At 41.8% G+C, this 23,684-nt stretch overlaps 1 protein-coding gene across 2 annotated transcripts in view; it reads right to left on the bottom strand.

The window, feature by feature from the left end:
- The window catches only part of PRKG1 (protein kinase cGMP-dependent 1), a 539,578-nt gene that overhangs the window by 19,805 nt on the left and 496,089 nt on the right, over window positions 1–23,684 (bottom strand). For both annotated transcript variants that reach the window (XM_075717461.1, XM_075717460.1), the window contains exon 10: window positions 10,038–10,134. In XM_075717461.1, the coding sequence (XP_075573576.1) occupies window positions 10,038–10,134 (97 nt within the window). The remainder of the gene's footprint in view (window positions 1–10,037; window positions 10,135–23,684) is intronic.

The following is a 23,684-nucleotide window of genomic DNA, read 5'->3' as shown; positions in this document are numbered from 1 at the left end:
TGTAAAGCTGTAGTTACTACTGATGCTCTCCTGGTTGGACTCCCTCCTGGTGAATCTGCCTGAGCTCTTGCCCACTCTGCTACAAATGAACCTCTGGAGGAGAATATAAGCTCTTTCAGTTGTGGAACTGGAATACATTTTCTCTCCAAAAGACAAGAAAATGCAATAGGCAGCGTAGTTAAATAAAGCCCAAGCACCACCTTAAAGAGGTGATGGACAAAACTAGAGAGAGAAGAGGTAAAATTAATTAGATCAGGTCGTTCTGCAGGATTCTTACCCAGGAAATGAACCGCATCCCCATGACAAAAATAACAGCAGAAATGTTCAGTACTAAACGAGCCAATTGTAGAAGCACAATAGAATAAGAAATAGTTGCTTTTATTTTACATATATATGTCTTTTGCATATATATTTTTGCATATGTATATGCAAAAAAATTTCATTATATAAAATCTATATGGCATATATATTTATATGCATATATAATATAAATATAACATTAAAATACGTATACATATATATTTTGCAAAATAGTGTGGTCCAAGCACTGCAGTGATGGGATACCACACTTAGATGTGGAGCTGTGTCTGCATCTTAAACCAGCAGATATTAACTGGACAGGGCTACATGGGAAGAGTCAGGCTCCTCCACCTTTTTAGCCCCTTCCCATCGCAGGAGCTTACAGTGATTGCCAACCTCACGAAGAGGTAGCTATTCCTGTCCTCCACATGTGACACCCTTCCAGACCTCTGAAGCAAGGAAGCCCCGCAACATCGGAGTGGACAGGAGTTGAAGCAAGCAGCTTTCTTCTGTGCCAGCCCCAAGGCTGCCCTCTCCCGACGCGACGTGTCACCTGGGGAGTGCCGTTCACCCGGTGTCATCGTCTTATCATCTCCCCTTTCGCTGTGCCTCAGCGTGATGCCCCATTCCCATGTCACCAGGTGGTTTTTTGGCAGTCTGAGTCATCATGACAAAGCTACCCCTGAGCGAACCCAAACAGATGGGTCACTATCTGAAAATACGTTCGACCAGAAGTTCTCTTGAAGAGGACACAAGGACACAGCAGGGAAATGGGCTTCATTTTGCTGCTAATAACTTGAATTCACAGGACTACCTTTAACTTCTCAGCATTGAGAAAATAATGCTGCTTCAGTGGAGAAACTTTTAAAAGTTCAATATGAAGGGGGTGAAGATGTCTTGGTAGTGAGTTGAGTAGAAGAGGAACGCTACAAGATTGGGACAAGATGCAAATGCAGGGGAGAAGAGGAAGAGAAAAGAAGAGGAGAAGGAGAGATGGCGAGAAGAGGGACAAGGACAAGAGAAAGGGAAGAGATCCAACCTCTCCTGCTTTTCTAAGTCCTCGTTTCATTAGACCTCAGCTGGCTTCTCCTGGGCTCCCCGTGCTTATATGAAAATGTTGGAACTGCTCCAAAAGCGTTGCTTTGCTTTACGGTGTATAAACTTCTGCAACTTCCAAAACACACAGTGCGCTCAAGGATTTTTTTTTTTTTTTTTTTTTAACACAGCTATAATTCACATACAAATAAATATGGTTTTACATCTCAGTGCTTTTTCAGACTTTCTGGGAAAATAGATATTGATGAGATGAAATCCAGGCCTCGATGGAAAAAAGGAGTAAATGGGTGTATCTGTATGTTTCTTATCCTTCCTCTTTCTCTGTCTCTATTTACTCTAAATCATATATGTGTATTATATATAGTCTGCAATGTGAGCAATTTCCATGCAACTCCGGTGAGAGCTGAACTGACACAATGTGAGCTGACTTTGAGAATCTGTAAACGTTAATAAATATTTACCAGGATGTAGAACAATCCCCAAAAGAAGGATTTATTTTCAGTGAAGACTAGTGAGGTGCCTGAACCCTCCCATACCTAGCCTGAGGCTATGCTATTTTAACTGCACTTATGTCATGCATGTCTGCTCTTCTATTCCTGCGTGTTCTTCTAGGAGAAGAGAGCAAAGACCCTCTCCTGATTTTCTGAATTCCCACTTACCGCAGATGTCGTGCCTGTGGGTTACAGCTCTTGCATGGCTGTGGGTTTTCCAAGAAGCCTTATAATTTTGTTTTTTTCTCCAGGGAGCTGCTACAGATAATATTTGCCACTATGGTACCCTGTGCAGACCCCTGAAGCCATGAAAGAGCAGCAGACCCAAAGGAATGAAAGCAGAGCTGAACACATATTTATAGTTTATCCTTCCTTCATTTTGGCAGCTACATAGAGGTTAAAACTGAAATGATGTTTGCCACTTAAAAATCCCCAGATTTCTTCTCGCTGATATAATGGACTTATTTGAACATGAACTTTCACAGCGTCTGGACACCGCACTCACAAAAACCTTGCTCATGAATCTTTTCTGCTGATCTTCAAGGCAGCTGGCTGGGCTCCCAGCTAAACGGGAACACACACGGGGAGCGGAGTTTGTGCAAGTAAAAAATATTTTGTTTACTCTGGAGATGTGGCTTTTTCCTAAACATGCAGTAACGGTGAGCTTTTAGGAGCCGGACAGAAGCTTTTCTTGAACTGTTGCATCCACGACTCACAGACAAGTTTCTTGTGGCTCATGTCTCCTGTTGCACTCCCTGTGTGGGCATGGCGATACTTCTATAATGACAAAGATGCTTTTCCAAAGGGCTTTTGCTAGCCGTGCATTTTGCTGTATGTGTATTATTCGGATATAATGGAGCCACAAATTAGTGCTATCATGAAATGTGAATACCTTCTTATCATGTTAAGTAATAACCGACTCAACAGCAGTGCTCAGGAACTGAAGTGCAAATGCTTTTGCTTGCTGGGTATGTCCAAGGTCCTTTATTTTCTACCGTTTCCCAGCTAGATGCATTCAAAGTAACAAAAATAGCAGCAGCTGTTGCTGAGCACAGCACTTGCAAGCTGAGCTCTCCTAATCCCAACAGCTGAACTGCTGCACGAACAAAGCAGCGACTTCTCCCCCCCCAGCAAAAAAGTACAGCATGCTTTTAGTACTAAATATATTTATGTTCTTCCAGGATGGAACAGATTTCCCCATCATAATACTCATTGCCTTACAACTTGCTTTCTTCCCAGCAATGTCTTGTAATTAGGCAAGCAAGGAAATACCTCGCTCATATTTACGCCTCAAAGCCTACTGTGGTGCTCGGTATTGCAGATCTCTCCGTTAGGGTTTTGAAGGTACTTTGCACATGTCCTTAAGGCCAGATTCAGCCACTCTCCTGACCTAAGGCTTAGAGAGAAATTGTGGTTTGCACATCCAAATTATGCTACCTGGTGCTTCCCGCTATATCCGTTCCGCCTCGTGCTCGACATCACGTTAGTTTTGGGTTAGCAGCATGCTGCATGCGAACAGGCATGGCCATTGGACTGGGTTAGACTGGAAAATAAGTCAGGACTGGAAAAAAAAAGACCTAAGATGGAAAGAAAAATACCGGAGTAAAAATTAAGTCTTTAGGGTATACTGTAGCCTGAAATTTTGAAGGATGAATCAAGAATTAATTACACGTGGGCAGCAGGGTGGAAACGGTCCATGACAGTGACCTTATTTGCTTTGAAAAAATCTAGATTCAGCTGGTTCGGAAAGCACTAAATATCATATCACAATCTGAGCGCTATGGGACTCTACAGGAAAATAAACTGCAGAATTATACTCTATGAATACACCTAAGTATCCACTAAAAAATGCACAGTCCTTAGGAAACCTCAGCTATTTAACAATTAAAGTCGCTTAATCAAATACTGTGCTAAAAAGCTGTAATTCTATGTTTTGATCCCTGTACTGAAAATTGATATTCAATGCTTGACAACATGCACAACTAAGTTTTTTATAAGCAAGGGAAATGTATTAAAATCTGTGTCTTTCTATAAAGCCCAGAGGTAAATATTATTTTTCAAAAATGTCTAGAATGAAAAGGCTAAAAAGCAGTGAGGAATGTAAACGGTTTCATGCATAAAATCATTCCAATAAAAAGTAAATAGCAGAAGGGTTATATAGCTAAAATATGCAAAACCAAATGGAAAAACTCACTGCTGTGGTTTCTTGAAAATATCGGATGGACCTAAACTCTCCAACCCCATAGACGATCTGGCCCTGCTCCTGAGTTTGGCTTTGTCCACAATATAGCACCTATTTTTACGTCTTATTCCTGCCTCCAACTGGAGCTGAAGCCTCCGGCTTGACAGATCCTGATCTGGCCCATGACAATATTTGATGGGCTACAAACAGCATCTCATCTTTCCAAACTTTGACAATATCCCGTCCATTAACCGACAAGCCCTGAGAATACGTTTCCGTCTACAAAGGATGTATTTAATTCCATTAGGAATTAAGAATCAAAGGAAAAATAAAAAAAAAAGCTCTGCTGTGGTCCAGCCCCATCTAACAGTATCATTAAAATTAAGCATCCTGCATATAGTTAAGAAGGGAAGGAAAAAAAGGACCAAATCTTTGTAACCAGTATTTTGCTCAGCTCAGTTGCAGTAGTTTCACTGTCAGATGAATGTGGGAATTACTCAGGAACCTGATCTTCAAATCCCTCACTTAAATCCCAATTTCTTTGCCTTGAGGGCACCCAAAATGCCCATTCTTTCTATAAAGGAAGGAGGCCAAAGGATTCCTGACAATCAAAAATAAAAATTAAGGGATTTCAAAGAGAAGACTGATCTTTCTAATAAAAGGCTTCGTAACAGCTGGAACAAAAGGATAACTATGCAATTGGAAATTTCCACTAATAAATATGTGAATTATGCATCTGTCAGTTTATTGGAAGACAATTATGGCGTTTCTTTTCCTCGCCATCTAATTAATTCACTAATGGTTTTGTTTACAAAACAGGCTAGAGGCTAAAATAAATTTGATTGCACTTCATAATCTGTGGACAGATTTCTCTTAAAACACGAGTAAAAATGAAAAATGCCATACTGCCCATTTTAAAAAGGTCTTGTATAGCCCCAGTAAAATGTGGCTGAAACTAAGGCTTCGTTTTTATGTGTATGTCTTTATTAATCTCCATATTGTAAAGGAGTTTAGCTTTTAGTGGCCACCATCAAGCCAAAAGGACTTCAGGGGGGTCTGTCTAGTATATGGCACCATAAAACACTTTGATTAATGCCTGGGATTATGAAATCAGAAGAATGTTATTAACTTTGCATCTATTAAAATCAAGCTGGAGAGGGCTGGGAGCACTTTTGAGAAGAGAAAGGGAATTCAAACTAATTTTTAAGAATTGAAGTGATGACTTGAAATAAAACAGACACCATTTAGCACTGGCAAAGCGCTGCCCTGAGTTGTCCAGCTCTACCTGAGCAGAGGAAGGTCCAGGTTGGACTAACGTGCCTGGTTTGGGCATCATTCCAAAGAGGTGAGAGCCAGCTGGAGACTGAGTAACAAGAACGATCACAGGCCTGGAAAGCATGAATTAGATGTAAAGCTCAAAAGCAGCGCATTTATTCTTTTAAAGAAAAGAGTTCTTTGGGTTCATGTGATAATGGTCTTCAAATGCATACAACCCAACCTCAAGGGTCGTATGTATTTCTATTCAAGCCTACTACACATTACAGCAGGGAGATCTTAAGTAGTAGGAAAAACCTGCCTGGGCACGTCCTTCCATAAGGACTCCAACAACAAATTAGGGAAAACTGGTGAGAAATGGTTAGGTACATTTGACTCTGCCTGCATGACGATTTCTTTAGGTCCCTTCCAGCCTGAGGTTTAATGACCATATGGTTGAAATATGTGCTCTAAGTGCCACCGACTTCCGCAAAACTGCTGAATGATAAAACATATGATTAAATGTTTTGTCAAGTCAGGGCTAAAAACTGAGACTGTCCCTAATCTGCCTATTGCCTGCTGCCTTCAGGATGTCCCAAGCCATATGTTACCCATAGGAGTGCAGAAGGCACAGCTCCGTCCAAGCTTGTGTACGTGCAGAGACGGCGAGTGAGTCTATATGTTTTCACTGGCATATCTGTCCTGAGAAGTGAACAAAGATGTAGCTGAAACCAAGTCTCAATCAAACTTGTGACGGGGTGTGGAGAAAATACATTATTTTTGCAATTTTATAACAACAGGAGTGATTTAAAATCTTCTCCTTCCTCCATCTCTGAGTGATTGTTGGACGTGATAACTGCGTAAATCAATATAACAAAAAGGCACGTGTTCAGGTGCGGACCTGATTTTCAGTCTACCTGTGCTCAGCCATCACCTACATGAACTGATTTCACAGCAATAATCATAGAATCATAGAATCACAGAATGCTTTGGGTTGGAAGGGACCTTTAGAGCTCACCCAGCCCCCTGCAGCGAGCAGGGATGGCTTTAACCAGAGCAGGGTGCTCAGAGCCCCGTCCAACCTGGCCTGGGATGTTTCCAGGGATGGGGCCTCCACTGCCTCTCTGGGCAACCTGTGCCAGTGCTTCACCGCCCTCAGTGTAAAAAATTTCTTCCTTATATCCAGTCTAAATCTCCCCTCCTTTAGTTTAAATCCATTACTCCTTGTCCTGTCACAACAGGCCTTGCTAAAAAGATTGTCCCCATCTTTCCCGTAGGCCCCCTTTAAGTACTGAAAGGCTGCAATAAGGTCTCCCCGCAGCCTCCTCTTCTGCTCTAACCTCTTCTGCTCTGACTCTAACCCCGTACGTTCAGATACTCCAATACATTTATTTCAGAGCTGTCTAAAATAATCTTGATTTAAATCCAAAATAACTGACCTGGGGCAGATGATTAGAAACACAGGACTTAAAAGGAAATTAAAGAACAAAGACAAGAGCAATAAAGTTCAGGAGAGATGATTTATGAAGGCTGAGGATACCTGACCTACATCCCTGTCCTCTGCAAAGCAGTGCTTGGTGGGATATGAACCTGAGATGACATATTCATTCCCTGTTCCAATGTATTATTGAGGCACCTGGATGCCAACACAGAAGATGCTTAACTGATACAGTGCTGAGAAGCTGAGTTGCAAAAAATAGCGGATGCATCTGTTAATCCGGGCTATTAAAAAACAAGAAGTCCACTCCTACTGTTTTCTTCCTGCCCTGCTAAGGGAGGTGTCCACCGGCTGGGCAGACATGTCCCGGAGCAGCTTGGTCCTACTTGGCAGCCCTCCGAAATGCGGGAGGGTTGTCCTAGGAATGTGACACCGGCCGGCCCTGGGCAGACTGTGGTCTTCCCAACCCGCCTGTTTGCTTTTCAAACATTGAGGATCATACAGGTCCTGCTGTAAGTGAACAAAAGCCTTTATTTGCTCTTGTTCCAGTGGCTGAGCTGGTTCCCTTCTAAAAGAGCACAGACACTACTCAGCTGGTTTCTCCCCTCGAGAGAAGCCTGGATAAAAGCTGATTGCATAGCCCAGTTGCGGATGAAGAAGGAGAACAGCATCCATAAGGACAAGGCATGTTGCAAGAGGCATCAGGTAGCCATCAAAAAACTGAGTAAATGATGTACAACACCAATGCTAATCTGTTGGGAACGTCTCTTGATGTACAGAAAATAAAAATACCTAGAAAAGCAAGATGAAGAAGATATTTCTACATGTAATCTCCATAGAATGGAAAATTACTTCAATTTGAGGCTGTCTCGCCTAAAAGCCACGTATTTGTGTATGAATGCATTGAAGGGATGACCTCTCCAAACAGGCAGCATTCACAGAGGTGTCTGGAAAAGCAGTGTATATTGATACAAACCACAGCTGGAAATTAAAATGCAGGCTAATAGGAATGTTATTCCTTCTTGGCCAGCAAGACCCAAATTAAGCCCGAGACATTCCAGTTTCCAACCAGACACCACCAGTTGCCCTCCTGAAGGGTATACAGAGATGCCCTGGGGGGGGCTTGCCCACAGTGGCCAAGGTTAAGTTATAAAAATCCTCTTCTTTGCTATGTACTTTATTTATTTGATCAGTTTTACTCTTGGAAAACACAAAAATGTGAATGTTTTCCAGGAACAAATTTCAATGTTGCTGTGCACCAGCAGGCTACTGTAACACACGCAGGCAATAAAAGAGTCAATTCCTCTGACGCATTTTGCATTAGTTCATTTTTTAGCCTTAGATTATAAAACCTATTTTTCATGGAGAATATAGAAGCAAGAGGTAGCTCAGTTTTAACAAAAAGAGTATCTTCTTGTTTTAGTAACTATATTTCCCTTGGTGGTAAAGAAAAATAACAAAATCTGGAGTGTTAAGTTAAACTTTTAAATATCTTTTGTCCTTCTGTGTGTAATTCAGTACTTAAGAACTACAGAAAATGACCTTAACTAGCATTTTCCTGCTTAGGAGAGGGGCACCCACCCTTGAAGAAAACCCCTGCGAGGTAATCGAAATGCTCCTAAGATTTCAATATTTTCATTTGACTGTGATCTGATACATTGAAGTGACAGAGTATGTCCACTCCTGCTCTTCCTCACACCTGGCCAAGCGTCACGCATCGATAAGATCTGGGTTTTGTTAACATCTTAAAGCTTCCAAATTAAAGCTGTGAGCAGCCAGAGCTAGAGGAGGGGCCCAGGGCCATCAACAGCACAGTCCAGTCTGTTTTGAACCACTGTGCGGTTTGAGGGTCCCATAAACAACCCTTTATGAAGACAAACTCAAGCACCTTCCCAGGAACATCTTGAGGTTTTCAAAGTTTGACAGCATGCACCAAAAAAGCCTTAAAAATGAAAACAAACCTCATGAGGTCTTCCACAAGATTCAAAACAAGCCCCAGACTGGTGGATCCCTCACTACAGGTCACCTCAGGCAGCAAAGCCAGCGGTGATGTTAATTTAGGAGACAAACCTCCAGATCTTCATGCTGTTGTCAACAGAGGGGGAAGGGCCTTCAAAAGGGAGGTTGAGCACAAATGGAATTAAACTCCTGCTCTAAAGCATCCTCCACAGCAGATGACTATAGAAGGAGCGGGGCAAGGACAGCCTTCCCAGGCTACGCATCAGCTCTTGTGACTGTCTTCCAAAACAACAGTTGCTAATATCAAATAAAGAAACAAATAAAAAACCAAACCCAAACTCCAGGAAGGGACCAGCATTCTCCTCCACACGATTTTACATACATCCAAACAGGAAAAATCAGAAATAAATCACATGGAAGAGTGAGTCGCACTTTTAACACAGAATTTACCCATTACGTCACAAATAATCACTGAAACACTTCATTTTGCTGGTTTTCCAGTTCCCAGCACTAGGGGTGTGTTTGGCTCCCACAGGGTTACAGAGTGGGGATTTTCCCAAAGTTTCATGATGGCAGCAGTAACTCTGTTCGCTTTTCTGCCCCTAACTTACAGGAGTTCCTAACATACTCTACCAGTGTCCGGTATCGGAAGCTCCTCTGTGGTCAGCACTGTGATGTAAACTAAGCTCCCTCTTTCTATTATAAGTTTTTGTATTTACATGATATTACACACGGGTCACACAACGGCTGCCATTTCAGTCTCCTCCCGCTCAGGCTTTGTTTTAAAAAAGACTACAGAGCTCTAAATCCAAGCAAAGCAAAAAGCAAGCTCAGATTTTCCCCTTTCTCTAAAATTCTGAAAAAAAAAAAGTGTTTTTCTGTGAAGTGTTGTCATAGTTCAGACACTGAATTTACAGCTTTTGTGATAACCAAGGAGATCTATCTCTAGACCTGAACTAGAAACTGCTTAGAAGGGACATCATACCGTTACTCCAGTTTTGACTAAGATTTTAGGTTGCTTTTTCAATCTTAGCACTCAACAGCCGCACAACTCTTCAGATTGCTTTTAAAAGGCAATCGATGCCATGAACATAGGACCACTTGGAGAGAGAAGACGTATGCTCCTCTCTCAACCTAGCAAATAAATTCTTCTTGGTTACTGCAAAGCATTTATTTGTACATATTTATTCACCGGGAAATGTAATTCAGCTTTCATCAACCATTGGAAAAATATGTAATTCTATCACATAATTTTCTTCCAGTTATTCATGTGTAATAACAAAGAAAAATTAAAAAACTCATAATACTACTTATTCTAGGACATCACGCAAACTTCAAAGAAGAAAAGGTTACCTACCAGCTCAACTCGTCCAAACCCTCCGACTCCAAGGGTGTCAATGATGTTGAAATCAGACAGTTTCAGGTTGGCGAAGAAGGCAGCTTCGGCTTCGTATCTGGATTTTTTTATGCGAAAAAACGGAAATTTCTTAGAGGTGCAAACATGAGTACTGCGCAATACCATACCCGAATGGCATGAGCGTGGAACAGCCTTTACCTGCTTAATTTCCATCTTATCTCTTACAGTTTGCTTTTATTCACACTCATCGTTTTGCTGGTCCCAATTATAGCATCGCTCCGATGTGCACGGTTTTCCAAGTGAGAAAAGCAAACATGCCTACAATGCAAATGTCTGGTACTGCAATTCAGCTCCAGCTACCCAGCGAACGCTACATTTTGATATTTTCTATTGATCTTCTTGTGGGTGGGGTTTTTTTGGTGTCTTTAAGTATTTTTGGAAGATAAAGTCTCTCATAGAAGTTTCTCTTATCCACAGGCTGGCAGTAGTTTCTATAAATGTTTATTGAAAGTGGCAAGATCATTAAGGTCCCTGGAGAGAAATCACAGCCAGGTTTTATGAAATCAGATCCGATAAGCTGCAGGCTGGTGTGCAAATGCCTGAAATGAATGACTTCAGTCACATATCAACATTGCTGTAAGAATATCTTCACTTCTTTTCCTCCTATAAACTCACTTGGAGTAGACGTCCCAACCCAGGAGGTCCCAAAATCCAGATGCTCTCTCTTAAGCCCATGTCCAACTGGCTCGCAACACAAGTTCACCAAGCCCTTGACTAAGGAAGCATGCAAATTGAACACATGCAAGCCTGCCAAAATAAGCTTCCCATGACTATCCTCATGAATATGATTCCTCTAAAATAGCTCCTTGTCAAGGTTTGTGGTATTTTTAGAAAGGCTCAGAGGGGAAATGGCTGAACAGGATCCACCCACTCAATAAAGTTTGACATTCAGCTGCCAGAGAAGTCCCCGTGCGTGTACAACCTTTGGCCGCTGGTGACACTGACTTGTATGGGAAAAGAGTGTTGACGGGATTATGGAAAGAGGCATGGAGGCTGTAAAGGGGGAGTTGGCTTGGTTTTCAGTACTTAATTTTAGCCATAATATCCTGCAATGAACAGATAGACCATAATCCACTATTTCACCTGGATGCTTCATTTGAGCATGAGAAAGCTAGCGTAAAGATAAAGCATCATAGCGTTAGCCACAATCATATCTACATTTCCACCTCTCTATCTTTTTAACGTACCTTGCCCATCACGCCTGTCTCTAATTCAATAATGGGATGGAATTGATTTACTGACTTACTCCCTTCAAACCACCTTCTTTAGTCTATTTAAAACTGCAATGACATTGGGGGAGAAAGAAAAAAAAAAATTGAAGTTGAAAGGGAAAACTAAAAAGAGGTCTCAAGAAAGGAGAAAGGTCACATCATCAAGCCCCAAATCCAATGCAATAAAGCGCAATTTCATCTCGGGGCTGCTGTTGACAAATTACTTAATCACTGCTTTATTAATTACACTGTCACCAGATCCTCTCGGTGACATTGCTCCTGTGGCCACAGCAGCCTGATGCATCCGATTTTGGAAAGCAATCAGTACCGAGCCTGCTCTGAACTTGGGATAACCTTGTGTGACACAGCTGCTTATCGATTGCTTTGTACTCATCATGAGGTGCATACTAAACCTGCCACTAAAAACCTCTGCTAAAGGAAAGATGTATTTATATGTTCCCTTCTAAATCACAGCAGACACGTCATTTTAGGGGTGACAGAGCAATGAGATGAGTCTAATTTTCATGATAAACGTATAGACAGCGCATGAATTACCTTTCATGTTCCTGACCGTTACAATATCCTTAATGATTTATAATTGCTAGGGAGATGAAATCCCAGCATGGAAAATTACCCTTCAACAGTCAGACAACGGATGCAAAAATTCAGGTCAAGAAGCCCTGCATTACCTTTGCCCAAGGCTTGGGAGCCTCCCTTCTTGGTGGAAGGAGGCAGGAAAGAAAATGCGGAAGGAAGCCACCTCGTGCTCCCAGGGAGGCAGGGGACCAGCTACCCCGTCTCCCCCCTGGGCAACTAGTGAGGATTTCTCAAAGCTGAGCAAGCAGGTGATGAGAGATGCCAAACAGCAGTGTGTCAGAAGGGTTAGGGTCTCCAAAAACATATGGGAGAGAGAGGGGAAATGTTTTTTCCCCTGTAGTACCTGAAAGACAGCTAAGTCCTACAAAAATGATGTACAGTTCACATCACGTGATGCTGAGAGGACAAAAACTAGGTAAGACATGGCACGGTGCTGGCAAGACAAGCAGGACCGTAGTCCCAGCCCCTGCAAATTCCACCAATTCTCCTGAAAATCCCTCAGTTCGATGGGGGACGGGATCTGCCGCTCCAGTCCCAACTCCTTCATCGTTTTGTGTTTTGAGTCGCAGGAGCCAAAAGCTCTGCTGATGGTTTTCAAAGTAAAAAAAAAGTGTTCATTTATTATTTTGCTTAAAAATGTGCTTGCGAGCACTATTGTGATTGCTTCTTTGAAATCTCTTGGCTAATTCTCTCTGACAGACTGCTTATGTGTAGTTAGTACATACAAGTGCAATGAAGCTTATAAAACAAATTGGATGCAGTTTTCTGCATACTGTGCAACAGGCATCCAAAAAACAAAAGAAATTCCAAAAATATATAGCGAAACCAAAATGCATGTGAAAGCAAGCAAGCAAGCCCTTCACATGCTTACGAACGACAGTCACACCTGAATTCTGTTTTATTCCCAGCTACAAAGGTCAAAGTCCACTTTCAAATCAAAATCCTGTAAACTAACAGGAGTTACGCACTTCAGCCCTGCAAAGCTTAAGAATCTCTTCAGTCACTTAAATAAAAATATTGAAATGCAAATACTCCCAAGCCATCTCCTAAATCAGAAATCAGGGCGTAATCCTCATCCTGAAATTTAGAATATGAATTCAACGTCTGTCCTTCAACTTCCTTAATTTGAGCATGTCGCTCCCTAAACAGAACATCCCAGGGTTTTGGAACATGTGCTCCTCGCTCGACAAAATTATAGTGAAAAACATATGTGATATCTTAATTTTATCACCTCCGAAAGAAAAGGGACCCTTTCAAGGCATTGGGAGGACAGTGCAAAGAAGTACAGAACAAGTTTAAAAAGTAATATTGGTGTGTCTGTAGGAACATGTTCGGTTCTGGACCAGGTTGAAGAAATCTGCTACACTTAGATACCGGGGAGGATGCTTGGGATATTCCCTGGGAATATAACAGAGGTGGGATGAATGGTAGAGACAGTTTGGGCACACTTGCGCAAGATGACCTGGAAATAACTCAGCACTCTGTGGGAAAAATACATTTGTGCCAGGTCAGGGCGTATTTCTTCTGGGTACCACTTTGCAGATGCCACAGCGTCTTCCCATCTGGTACTTAGCAGTCTAATGAGAAAGGTGGTTATATTCTAAATATGCAGCTGTATGCTGGTGCTCTGAGACTTTTCAAACAAGCAAATGACTTTTTGACCTCTGGAAGAGTTAGTGATTTAAGTTCCTAAATTAATAGATAAGAGGTGTACTGGGAAGATATCTCGGGCAAGCTTGGAGGCATGAATGCTGATGAGCAGCACACCCCCGTTCAGTGACATTCTGGAGCTACGCAGATGCAAGGCTCAAACTTTCTATTCTGAGATTTCTGGGGTTTTCTGACTCTAGTTGACTTAGACATAACTAAGAAAGAGCCCTTCTCCGCTCCAGCTATTCTGCTGATTGTGCATCTTGCCCCAGCCATCACAGGCCAAAACGCCTGGAAAATCACAGCTGGAAGCGCACAAAAAGACAAGATACAGAGAACGTGTCATCCAAATAGGGAGAAACAACAAAAAGTCTGTTCTTTAATAAAGAACTTTTAGAATTAAGGCTGAGATTTTCACAAGAGCTTGTGGGAGGCCAGGTATCAACTCCCAATGCACTCTTAATGGGACTTTTTTTGCTTATTGAAACCAGGTTTTGTCACCTACCCTACCAAACCAACCCTGCCAGAGCTTATGGTCCACTCCTGTAGCTAAGAGGAGCGATACCTTCTCTGTAGGGGATGTCTGAAAACATTATGGAGGAGGAAACGCTCAGATCTAGGTCAAACACGAGCATGTTGTGGAATCTCCCAAGCTCTTCTCCAAGGTTTCTTGCAAATCTCTGAATGACAGAGGTACCTGTACCTACTGAAATCTCACTCAATCGACTGGCTTTCTGTAATGATCTTGCCCTAACGAGTATCAGTGCCCTCCTGTGGAAGAACTGGGGCTTGGGTCCACCATTTCTTTCTCTCATTCCAAATAAAATACATACTCTTAAGGATTCGCTAATTAAAATGCCTTGATTCAGCCTCCTGTTCAGCACGGAGAGGCATCACATGCAAGAAACCAGAGTAATCGGGGGGATCAGGAGTAAATACCATCGTCCACATGTCCCATTACTTTGAAACAGCAGCGCAGGAGCCACAGCCCAAGCATTTGGGCAATGCCTGTTATGCACAATGGGAGAGGAAAATGTGGCTTCTTGCACTGCTGGAGGTTTCCAACCATTTAAAAGAGTGATTGCCTCCTAGGACAACAATTACTCCAAAACACATTTCAAGCTTTCCCCCGCAAAACTACAAATACAAAAAAAAAAAAAAAAAGAGAATCACCTTACCAAGGCAGCTAAAAAGAATGAGAAAATGCGAGGAGCAAAGGTTTGCAATTACCCAACTGCTCAGCTTTACTAAACTAGCTCACGATTCCTATCACATGAGCTAAATGTGTTGGGAAACATTAGACATCTGTTACCAAACTGTCATCTTGATAGAAAACTTGGCTTCTTTCCACCTGTGCGCTGCCAACTGGATGTAAATTGCAACCAAATGGGAACCAACCACCTACTCCGTGATAAGAGCGAACGTAACCATTTTGGGTGGACAAAACCAGAATTTTGGAGCCTTCCTCAGTGACAAACACCTGCTTGTTTATCATCTATTTTGTCGTCCTTATATTCAGTTTTGTTGGCTGGTCCGGTCACTATATTACCCATCGTAGAGGCAATGCACTTCTGCAGATAGAAATATTGAATCTCTGGAAAGACTAGAATAACTTGAGTTGCAATACCTGGATGGTGATGATGAGACCCAGCCCACAAGAAGACACGCTCCTGCAATGAGCCTAAGAGCCACAGGTGGGCTGGGGAAAAAAATACATCACAAAAGGAAACCCTATTTCCAAGTCCACTACGTAAGAGATTTATCTCAGTCCATCTCCTTATGATTCTTAAGAGATAACTAATTTCTTTTTAGGATGCTGCTTCTACTGTTGCTGCACTTTAAAAAAAATGAGTTTGTGATAAATGAAAGCAAAAGTGACCTCAAATCTTCAATTTTGTGACTATTTTTTCTATACATCTGAACCTAACATATTTTAGTCCTAGCGAAATAACCCACCTGGGTCTACTCTACTCATGGCACCCAGCTGCTGTTTGCCTGCCTGGTACCCTGAAGTCACGGCAGGTTTTCCGAATTGGATTCATGTTATTAAGAGAGATGCATTTCCAAATGTGAACGAAAAGTGGCAGAGGACATGAATCGAATTCATGTAACGAGGAGGCTTCGTTATCTGAAAGTGATGTAAGGAAGAGCAGATGCAGCAAATGGTGGTAGGGCTCCCATGCCTTCCCTTCTGTGCCAGCCAGCCCTCTTCCCCACCTGTTCAAATGACTCCAAAAAGCTCAGGTTCACATATTTCTGAGTGATTTTGGACAAAGGGAAATCTATGAATGGTCGTATGGGTGAAAGCAAAACAAAAAGCACCTTGTGTCATGTCCACACAAGATCCTTACCTTCAACTACGCCCTGTTTGAGTGGGGCTCAGAAGATCTAGCCACATTCAGGCAACAGACAGAATCATGGCACAGCGACAGTGTATTTTACACAACCAGCAAGATCCAGAGCCTGGAAATGCCTGAAAGCAAATTCTTGAGAGGCATTGAGAGCAAATCTGTATTTCTTTATGGTGCGTTGCCACTCATCCTCTCAGAGGTCCCACCCCGCACGCAAAACCCTTCACATTCAGCATTCCCTCCAGATATCGATCCATTTGGGTCAGTACACTTTGGGGGCGGGGAGAGATGTCCCTTGACAAACCCCTGCAGCAACAAATCCACCCCAAGGGTATGAACTCAAAACGCTGTTGGGGAAGACGATAACATGCTCATCAGACCTCTCTCAGAGTCTAATCCTGCAACGTGAAGAGCACTCTCAGGTCTCAATGGAATTGTATTGGCTGAAAGGGAGATGCTTGCCCCCAGATTAGTCAGGCAGAGCAGGCAGTGAGAGCAGAGAATAAATATTTCTTAAATACTGTCCCTGTATATGGGAAATGCCTATGTTTTGTGTTTCTTCCTCTGGGTACCAGATGTCCTTCTCTCTCATGATGTACAAATGTAGCTTTTTACTTTCAAATGTCCCTTTCAGATAAACGCTGGCATCAGCAGGAACAAAAATATCAAGAAGAAGACCAGCTCTTTACCTATTTTACTGTCCATTGCATAACATTACAGTAAAGTTGAATTTATTTCAAGCTCCGTCACATTATCACAATTTATTAGCTCGTTCACAAACACAGGAACACAAAATTGTACCAGGACATCTCCATTGACAGTGAAAGCGGGAAGACGCTGATCAAAGACACCAAGCTGTTGGATTAAAGTACCGGCACAGGATGACTGTGATTTCTCCCATTGGTAGTAAGGTCACTGTTGCCCACCTGGCGCCAAGTTGTATTAATCAGGGAGTGCTGACATCCAATTGCCCTAAATCCAAATGGGTGTTTCTGCCCTTTCACAGAGACAACAGACTGATGGCATGTTACTACGCCCATAAATAATTTCTGCCTGGTATTTGCTATCCTAATGCTAACCCATTCACGGGAGGGATGGGTGCTACGGTGTTACCCACAGACTTTTTAGAGAGGATTGACTTGTGGACGAGGATTTGCTGCCCTGCACCAAGGAAGACCAAGGAGGAGAACATCAAACTCATGTTCTACTCTTCCATTTCTTCTAATTGTAAACAACAGGGAAAAAGTAAGAGACATATATTGATCTATCTACATGTATCTGTAGATAGATATAGGGAGAAAATATGGCAACTAATAACCCAGCTTTTCCTTAGTTCAGGTCTCCTTCTTCCAGACCATCCTTCTGAGGTCAGCAGTGCAGTGGCTTTAACTCCTGATTTAGCTGCTACTACTTCCTTCTGTCTTACACCTTCGACTGAAAATCCAAATCAAGAGAGATTTCATTTGGATTTTTAAAAGCAATGTGCTAGTGGTGATGATGCAATCGAAAGCTACAGCTGCACGGACCATTGCATCGAAAAGAAAGGCGGTCTTTCTTTTCAAGTTCATGTTGTTGGGGCTGGGAATTTCTCTTGGACCCACCAGCACTTGAACTTGCAGCGTACTTGCCTTTAATGACTTTCACGTCAGGAGAAATAGCATACCTCCTGGTTTAGATTTTCTTATAGAAAGTGAACATTTGAGTGGCAGCTAAAACAGACATTAAAGCTATGGCATCTCTAACTTCCTCTGGAAGGGGAAGGAGATCTGAAATTAAAAACATAAAGTTAAAAAAACTAACAGTGAAATTATTTTTTCCTCCTCTTTTAAAAGCACATTACTTTTCAATTAGAACTTGGCAACGTGAACATGATATTATGCTGTTATAATAAGCTGCGCTCATCGTTAAGTTGTTTCAGTAGTTAAGCAAATAGAAGATTTGTTTGAATTATGGGGCTTTGAAGAATTGCTATTGCACGGAGACCAATTTCACCGAGAAAGGTAATTGAATGCACTCAAATACAGTCAGTTAAAACAGCTCAGAAAGACCTTCTCATCATCCAGGCTCTTTAAAAAGTCTTAACTTGGAAGCTAATATTGTTGAACTCCTAAATGTGCCGAGAGATTGGTAATACCTTATTAAACAACTTACGCTGATTAGGTTCTGTACCTTCTGTCTAGCAAGAGTACGAGCACTGCAGTGGGACCTTATCTGAACACAGGATGTGCAGGGTGCAACTTTATTAGGAAAAAAACCCTAAAATCCAAATTTCACCTTTTTTTCAGATGTTCGCTGTGTGATCCTCTCCTCTTCTAACATGGGGAAATGCATCACTCCCTTTAAAATACACGACTGCTCCCATGTATCTAAGCTCACAATCAAACTGCTCAGAAAAAAACCCCTTCCTTCTCCCATCCAAGCAAACATAAGGGTTTTGTATAAATGTGCGTGTACTTTGACTGTCTGCACCCTGTTATTACACATCCACACAATGCTCATGTGCCAGAAACAAGCAAAGAATTTTGATGGAAGAACCAAACTAACTGGGATATAAAATGCCAGCTGACCAGGGGGTGATAATGCCATACAGGTATGAAGCAGAGTGTTTTCAATAGAGCACAAGGTTAGCAGGATGTTTTTTAGGGAATTGGGTCCCTGCTTTTCACTCAAAGTCAAAGGGAGGTCATCACTGAAATGCTAATTTTATTTTCTAGATGCACGTTTCTCCTTCAACTTCTAACGAAACAGCCCAATGCTTCCAACAGGACACTCTCTCAGGGTCCTACTTCGGGAAGTCCTGGTTTCAGCTTTGGTTAAAATAACATTTGCACTTTTGTAATACGCCTAATGCCGAGAACGTCCTGAAATAGTTCAAACAAGATACTCTACAGGACAGATTGACTTACAAAAACAAGACTTTAATAAATTTTAATTAAAAGGGGCGGAGGGAGGATGTGGAGTATTCCTTCCTCTGGTGGTGTTTCCTGTTCTGTACAGTATTAAAAGATATTGCTTTTAAGGAGGGGGGTTGTTTCTCTTTTTTTCCGCCTTTTTTTCTTGTCTTTTTTTTTTTAAACTCTGGATGTGGCTAGCTGGAGACTAAAGAAACTGCCTCATTGCCACTGTATTGCAGATGTATCTTGGCTCAGCAGTGAGGGACTGAACCCAAAACAGTTGCTTATAGCACTATTGTGTATGGTATGCTGGGTTAACCTGGCTGGGAAACTCACTGGTAACAGTTGAAAAAAAACCACGTGAATAACTTTCTGACTCCAAAACAAGCAGCAACACAACCTGAAATTGCACATGAAACAAAATTCTAAGGAAAGCAAGTGATTTTTTACAGCACCTCAAACACTGCACTGCAACCTTGACATCTTAATTTCATTTCAATGGAAATAACATCAAATATAAAATGAAAGATCACTTAAAAATTTTACTGATCAACATCTTGTATCACATATTTCTGTAAAGCAGATATATTTGAAAATTTGGGTGGGAGAAATACTGGTTTACTCTCCTCCCTCTACACATACCCCAATATCATCACATTTCAATGCCAGCCGGTATGCAGTACTGATTTTTTTGAGTTTTACGGAGAGTTTTTTAAGGATATTCAGTTGAAAAATTACACCTGCTAGATAAAAGGTAGATATTATATGCTTTAGCTCACTGTAGTCCACGGAGTTTCATGTCCTGGCCACCCCATCCCTACTTCCAAAAAAGCTGATGGTGGGTTTTTTTGTGTTTTTTCTTTTCTTTTTCCCTATAGCTGTGCTCATTACAACAGAAGTGTGGGGTAAGGATCACATTGCAAAGAAAAATTTATCGTGCTCTAAGACACATGCATCGTAAAGAGAAAGCTCTTCTGCCTGGCTAATGGGAATAAACTGAGAACGCCATGCACTTCACTTGGCTTTTTTATCTTTGCTACGCCAGCACCCTGCAGTATTATGCCTTAATGGCCGCCTTGGCACATTTCACTCCTCACATGCTAATGCTAGTATGAATAAGCAACCTTTCAGAATAAAATATTCGATTTATGTTGTTGGGTTGCAGCACAACATCTAACAACCCACGGCAGGGTGACATGGCTGGAGTCAAATGCAGTTCATTGAAGAACTGCCAAGGACTTATAGCATATTAACTCCTACTTTACCTTCCTAAATCATGGGTCACTACTGAGACAAAATTCATGTTTAAATTCGTGTTTAAATCCCCAGATTCACCAGCTAAATCAGCTAGTTTGGATATACTTGGTGATTCTGAATTTTTTTGTAGTACTCGAATCCTAACTTTTAAAGAAATATAAAGTTAGTGAAAAATAAACATGCCTTGGTTGCATGCGTGTTTGTCCCTGATGCTAACTGTCCTTGAATCACTTAGAAGAAAAAAAAAAGTACTATGGTAAGGAAGGAGACAATCCATTAACTTCCCTCTATTCTCCATATTAGTTCTGTATTTAACAGTTTGCATCTGTAGACAAGAAAATATATTTGGAAGATAAGGCATCAAGGGTTTTTCCTTTCACCTTTCTGATTGACCTCAGAGAAAATACCTACAGATCCCTCACTTCTTCCTTTGGAAAACACCAAGGAAAACCCACACTTATAAGATGTACCTAGGAAAAACGCATTTCACATTAAAACTCCAACTGACTTCTGTAATGTCAACAAATCCCAGCTACCAAACTGGGATCAAGTGTGCCACTATGTACCACAGAAGGACACTGAAGTTATTTTAAGGCAACTTTTTGGGAGTCACCAGGGAAGAGCCATGGCCACGTTACAACTTTGGCAAGTGAGATGTGATCTCAAGGAAAATTCAATCTAATTACAGCTTGAAATTGCTCGAATCACAATTAGTTCTGTTTGTTGTTCTTCTACTTTACAAAATCTCATGATCTAAGTGCAAACTACTAATTAGATCCCATGAACCCCAAATCTGCTCATCTAAGCACGTAAATGCTAAATGGCCCTTTTGCCTCCAGCCTTAATGTAGGACTGTGTTGCTTGCATAAGTAAATGCTCACCATGGCAACAGCAATGCTCAGGTTAAAGAGACTTGGTTGCAGTTTTCTTTCTCTTAGTTTTTTTAAAGAATGTGGAAAACAGATTGATATATCGCTGATGTTGGACATACTTATTTGTCCAACTCACTGTGTTCACTACTTATTCAAGTCCCACGGGATTCAGACAACAGTGTGTGCTATGTTTTGCCCTTGATTCTTTTTTCAAATGGCCCTAATCACTTACTAGAAAAATCACTTACTAGATGGTTTCCAGCTTGATGGCTGCTAAGAAGTAGAGGTTTACCTTGAGTGAACTGGTGTCCCTTCTCCAAGGGCTGCCCAGAGACATTTCTACAATGTTTCCTGCAGCCTCTTCCAAATTCTCAAGTAGACCCATGTGTGATAGGAGCTGGAGATGTTGCTGTAGCAGATGGGTGAATGATGTTCTCTTAATCCAGTGGCTCCCCCGATCATCAGTAAGAGCTTCTAATTGCACTGGGGTCACCAGACTAAACCTCCCAACGCGTTACTGCAAAACCCTCAAGTTTTTATTCCTTTGACCAATGTCGGAACACTCCAGCCATGCCAGCACTGCTGGTGGAAGTTGTTGCATCCGGCACGTTTCATCCTAATTTACTTTGGAAAAAAAGGTGACAGATAAGGGGAAGGTGGGGAGGAGGGGAATATTACATAAAATCCTACCGAAAAAGTGGGAGCAGGCAGGAAGCAGATTTTTCCTTACAAAGCAAGTACGTGTGCACACAAAGTGAGATATTTCGCTCTGCTTGTTTATTCTGGCAGACAGATGAAACTGTGGGAAGAGATCAGTGAAACTGGGTTCCACATAACCAACCCCATCCCGGTATCACCCTGTGTCAAACCCGCTTTTAATTTGATTTATCTGCTAAGATTTTGCTTTCTTGTGTAAGTATTGCTTTCAAAAGCAAAATCAATGTCTTGGGCCATGCAGGTCCTTTTGGCTTCATGTGGGAGAGACTCTGCAGAGGCAGAAAGTTTCCCCTGGAGCTTAACAACTCTACACAAATACCGAAGGCCAGTATCTGGCAAAAGTCAAGAAAAAGCATCAAAACAAATGCCCAATTTAAAGAAAAACTGGAGAAATAGAAAAACCAAAGCAACTGTGCATGCAGCATCCCACAAACATCTAAGAAAGGTCTAAGAAAGAAGAAAGGGAGAACTAGAAAGTCTAGCTCTGAACAAGGCTGTGGCATGACAAACGTACAGGAGGCATGAAATGACCGTTGCTGGGATGACATAATACCAGCCACAGAAGACACTGGAAACATGAAGGCTACACCAAGTAGCCTGTCCTAAGGGAAGAGTGATTTGTTGTGTGAAATCAGGTTAACAAATCCAATTATCATCTGCAGGGCATCTGTAGATGGAAATTCCAGTCTAAACAGGGAAGGAGAGTATTGACCACCCATCAGATGGGCAAGAGTGGCTGTGAGCTGCTGAAGGAGCTCCAACAAGATCTCAGCAAAGACAAAACACCCAGCGTGAGTGCGCAACAAACTCTAGATACACTGTCAAGCCTAAAATTTTAGACACAGTTAATGATTATTTTAGGACATGGTTAATCAGGTGGCCCAAGAACAAAGAAAACTTGTGACTTGATGCCGAATGATATGCAAGACGTGTTTCAAAGTACAACCATTGCAGACTCTCCCTGTAACAGAAACCGTGATGTATCGAGGTTTAACACGGCTGGAGGTCTGAAAAGAGGTTTAAAATAAAAGCACCACTCTTTCATTTAAAAATTCAAAAAGGGAATTCAAAGAGTAGCTAAAGGAGTTGATTAGGAGAATTAAATCTTAGCAACAGCATATAGGTATCTGGAAGCATACAGCAAACATACCATCTATCAAACGTGGACCTAGGATAGGTCAAAAGGAAGCTGGCGTGGCTGAACAGCAGGATGAGACAGTACATTAAAAGCAAGAAGGCATCCTTCATATTTGAAGCAGTTTCAAACAAATCAATAAAGAGAAAAGAAAAAAAGAATCAAACCCTGTCCGGTTGAAAGGAAAAACACCACAAGGCAAGACAAAAAAACCCCAATGCAAGTAACAACTTCAAAAGGCTTAAAAACAAATAACAAATCCTTCTCAATCACAGCAGCAGCAAGGAGCCTGACCGTAGGCTGTAGGGTCTCCAGAGGCTCATGCTCTAGAAAGAGCACACTGAGAAGAACAAAGCCATGTGAGAAAAGCTCAGTGCACTTTTTACCCCTGAGTTCAACGTGGAAGATCCTGGGGAGATCCTCCCACTGCGATCTTCCTTCCCAGGGGAATCACCAGAGTAACCGCCTCCAATTGAAGTGTCAGTGGGGGACCCAAGTCGACCAAAGGAACGTTAACCCATCTCCAGGCCCAGATGCTGTTCACCCAGTACTTCTGCATGAACTCAAGGTGAACTACTAACTGTGGTTTGTAACCAGCTCTGCTTGCTGAGGGATGGAAGCGGCTTTTTGATGTGATCCAGAGCGCTGTACTTGACTAAACCCAACATCTGTCCTAACAGAATTAGTTGACACATGGATAAATCTGACTTCTTTGGGGAAGAGCCAACATGCTTCACAAGTCTACTGGAGTTCTTTGAAGGAGTCAACAGGCACATGGGCAGGAGAGATCTGGTGGATATAGTTGGCTTGGATTTCCAAAAGGCATTTGACAATGTTTGAAAGGCTGTTAGAGAAATTAAGCTGCTGTGAGATAAGAGAAAAGGTCTTTGCATTGATTAAAAA

The sequence above is a fragment of the Pelecanus crispus genome, chromosome 10 (genome assembly GCF_030463565.1).
Source record: "Pelecanus crispus isolate bPelCri1 chromosome 10, bPelCri1.pri, whole genome shotgun sequence".
NCBI classification, from domain to species: domain Eukaryota; kingdom Metazoa; phylum Chordata; class Aves; order Pelecaniformes; family Pelecanidae; genus Pelecanus; species Pelecanus crispus.
This window is presented reverse-complemented; position numbering and strand designations above follow the sequence as displayed.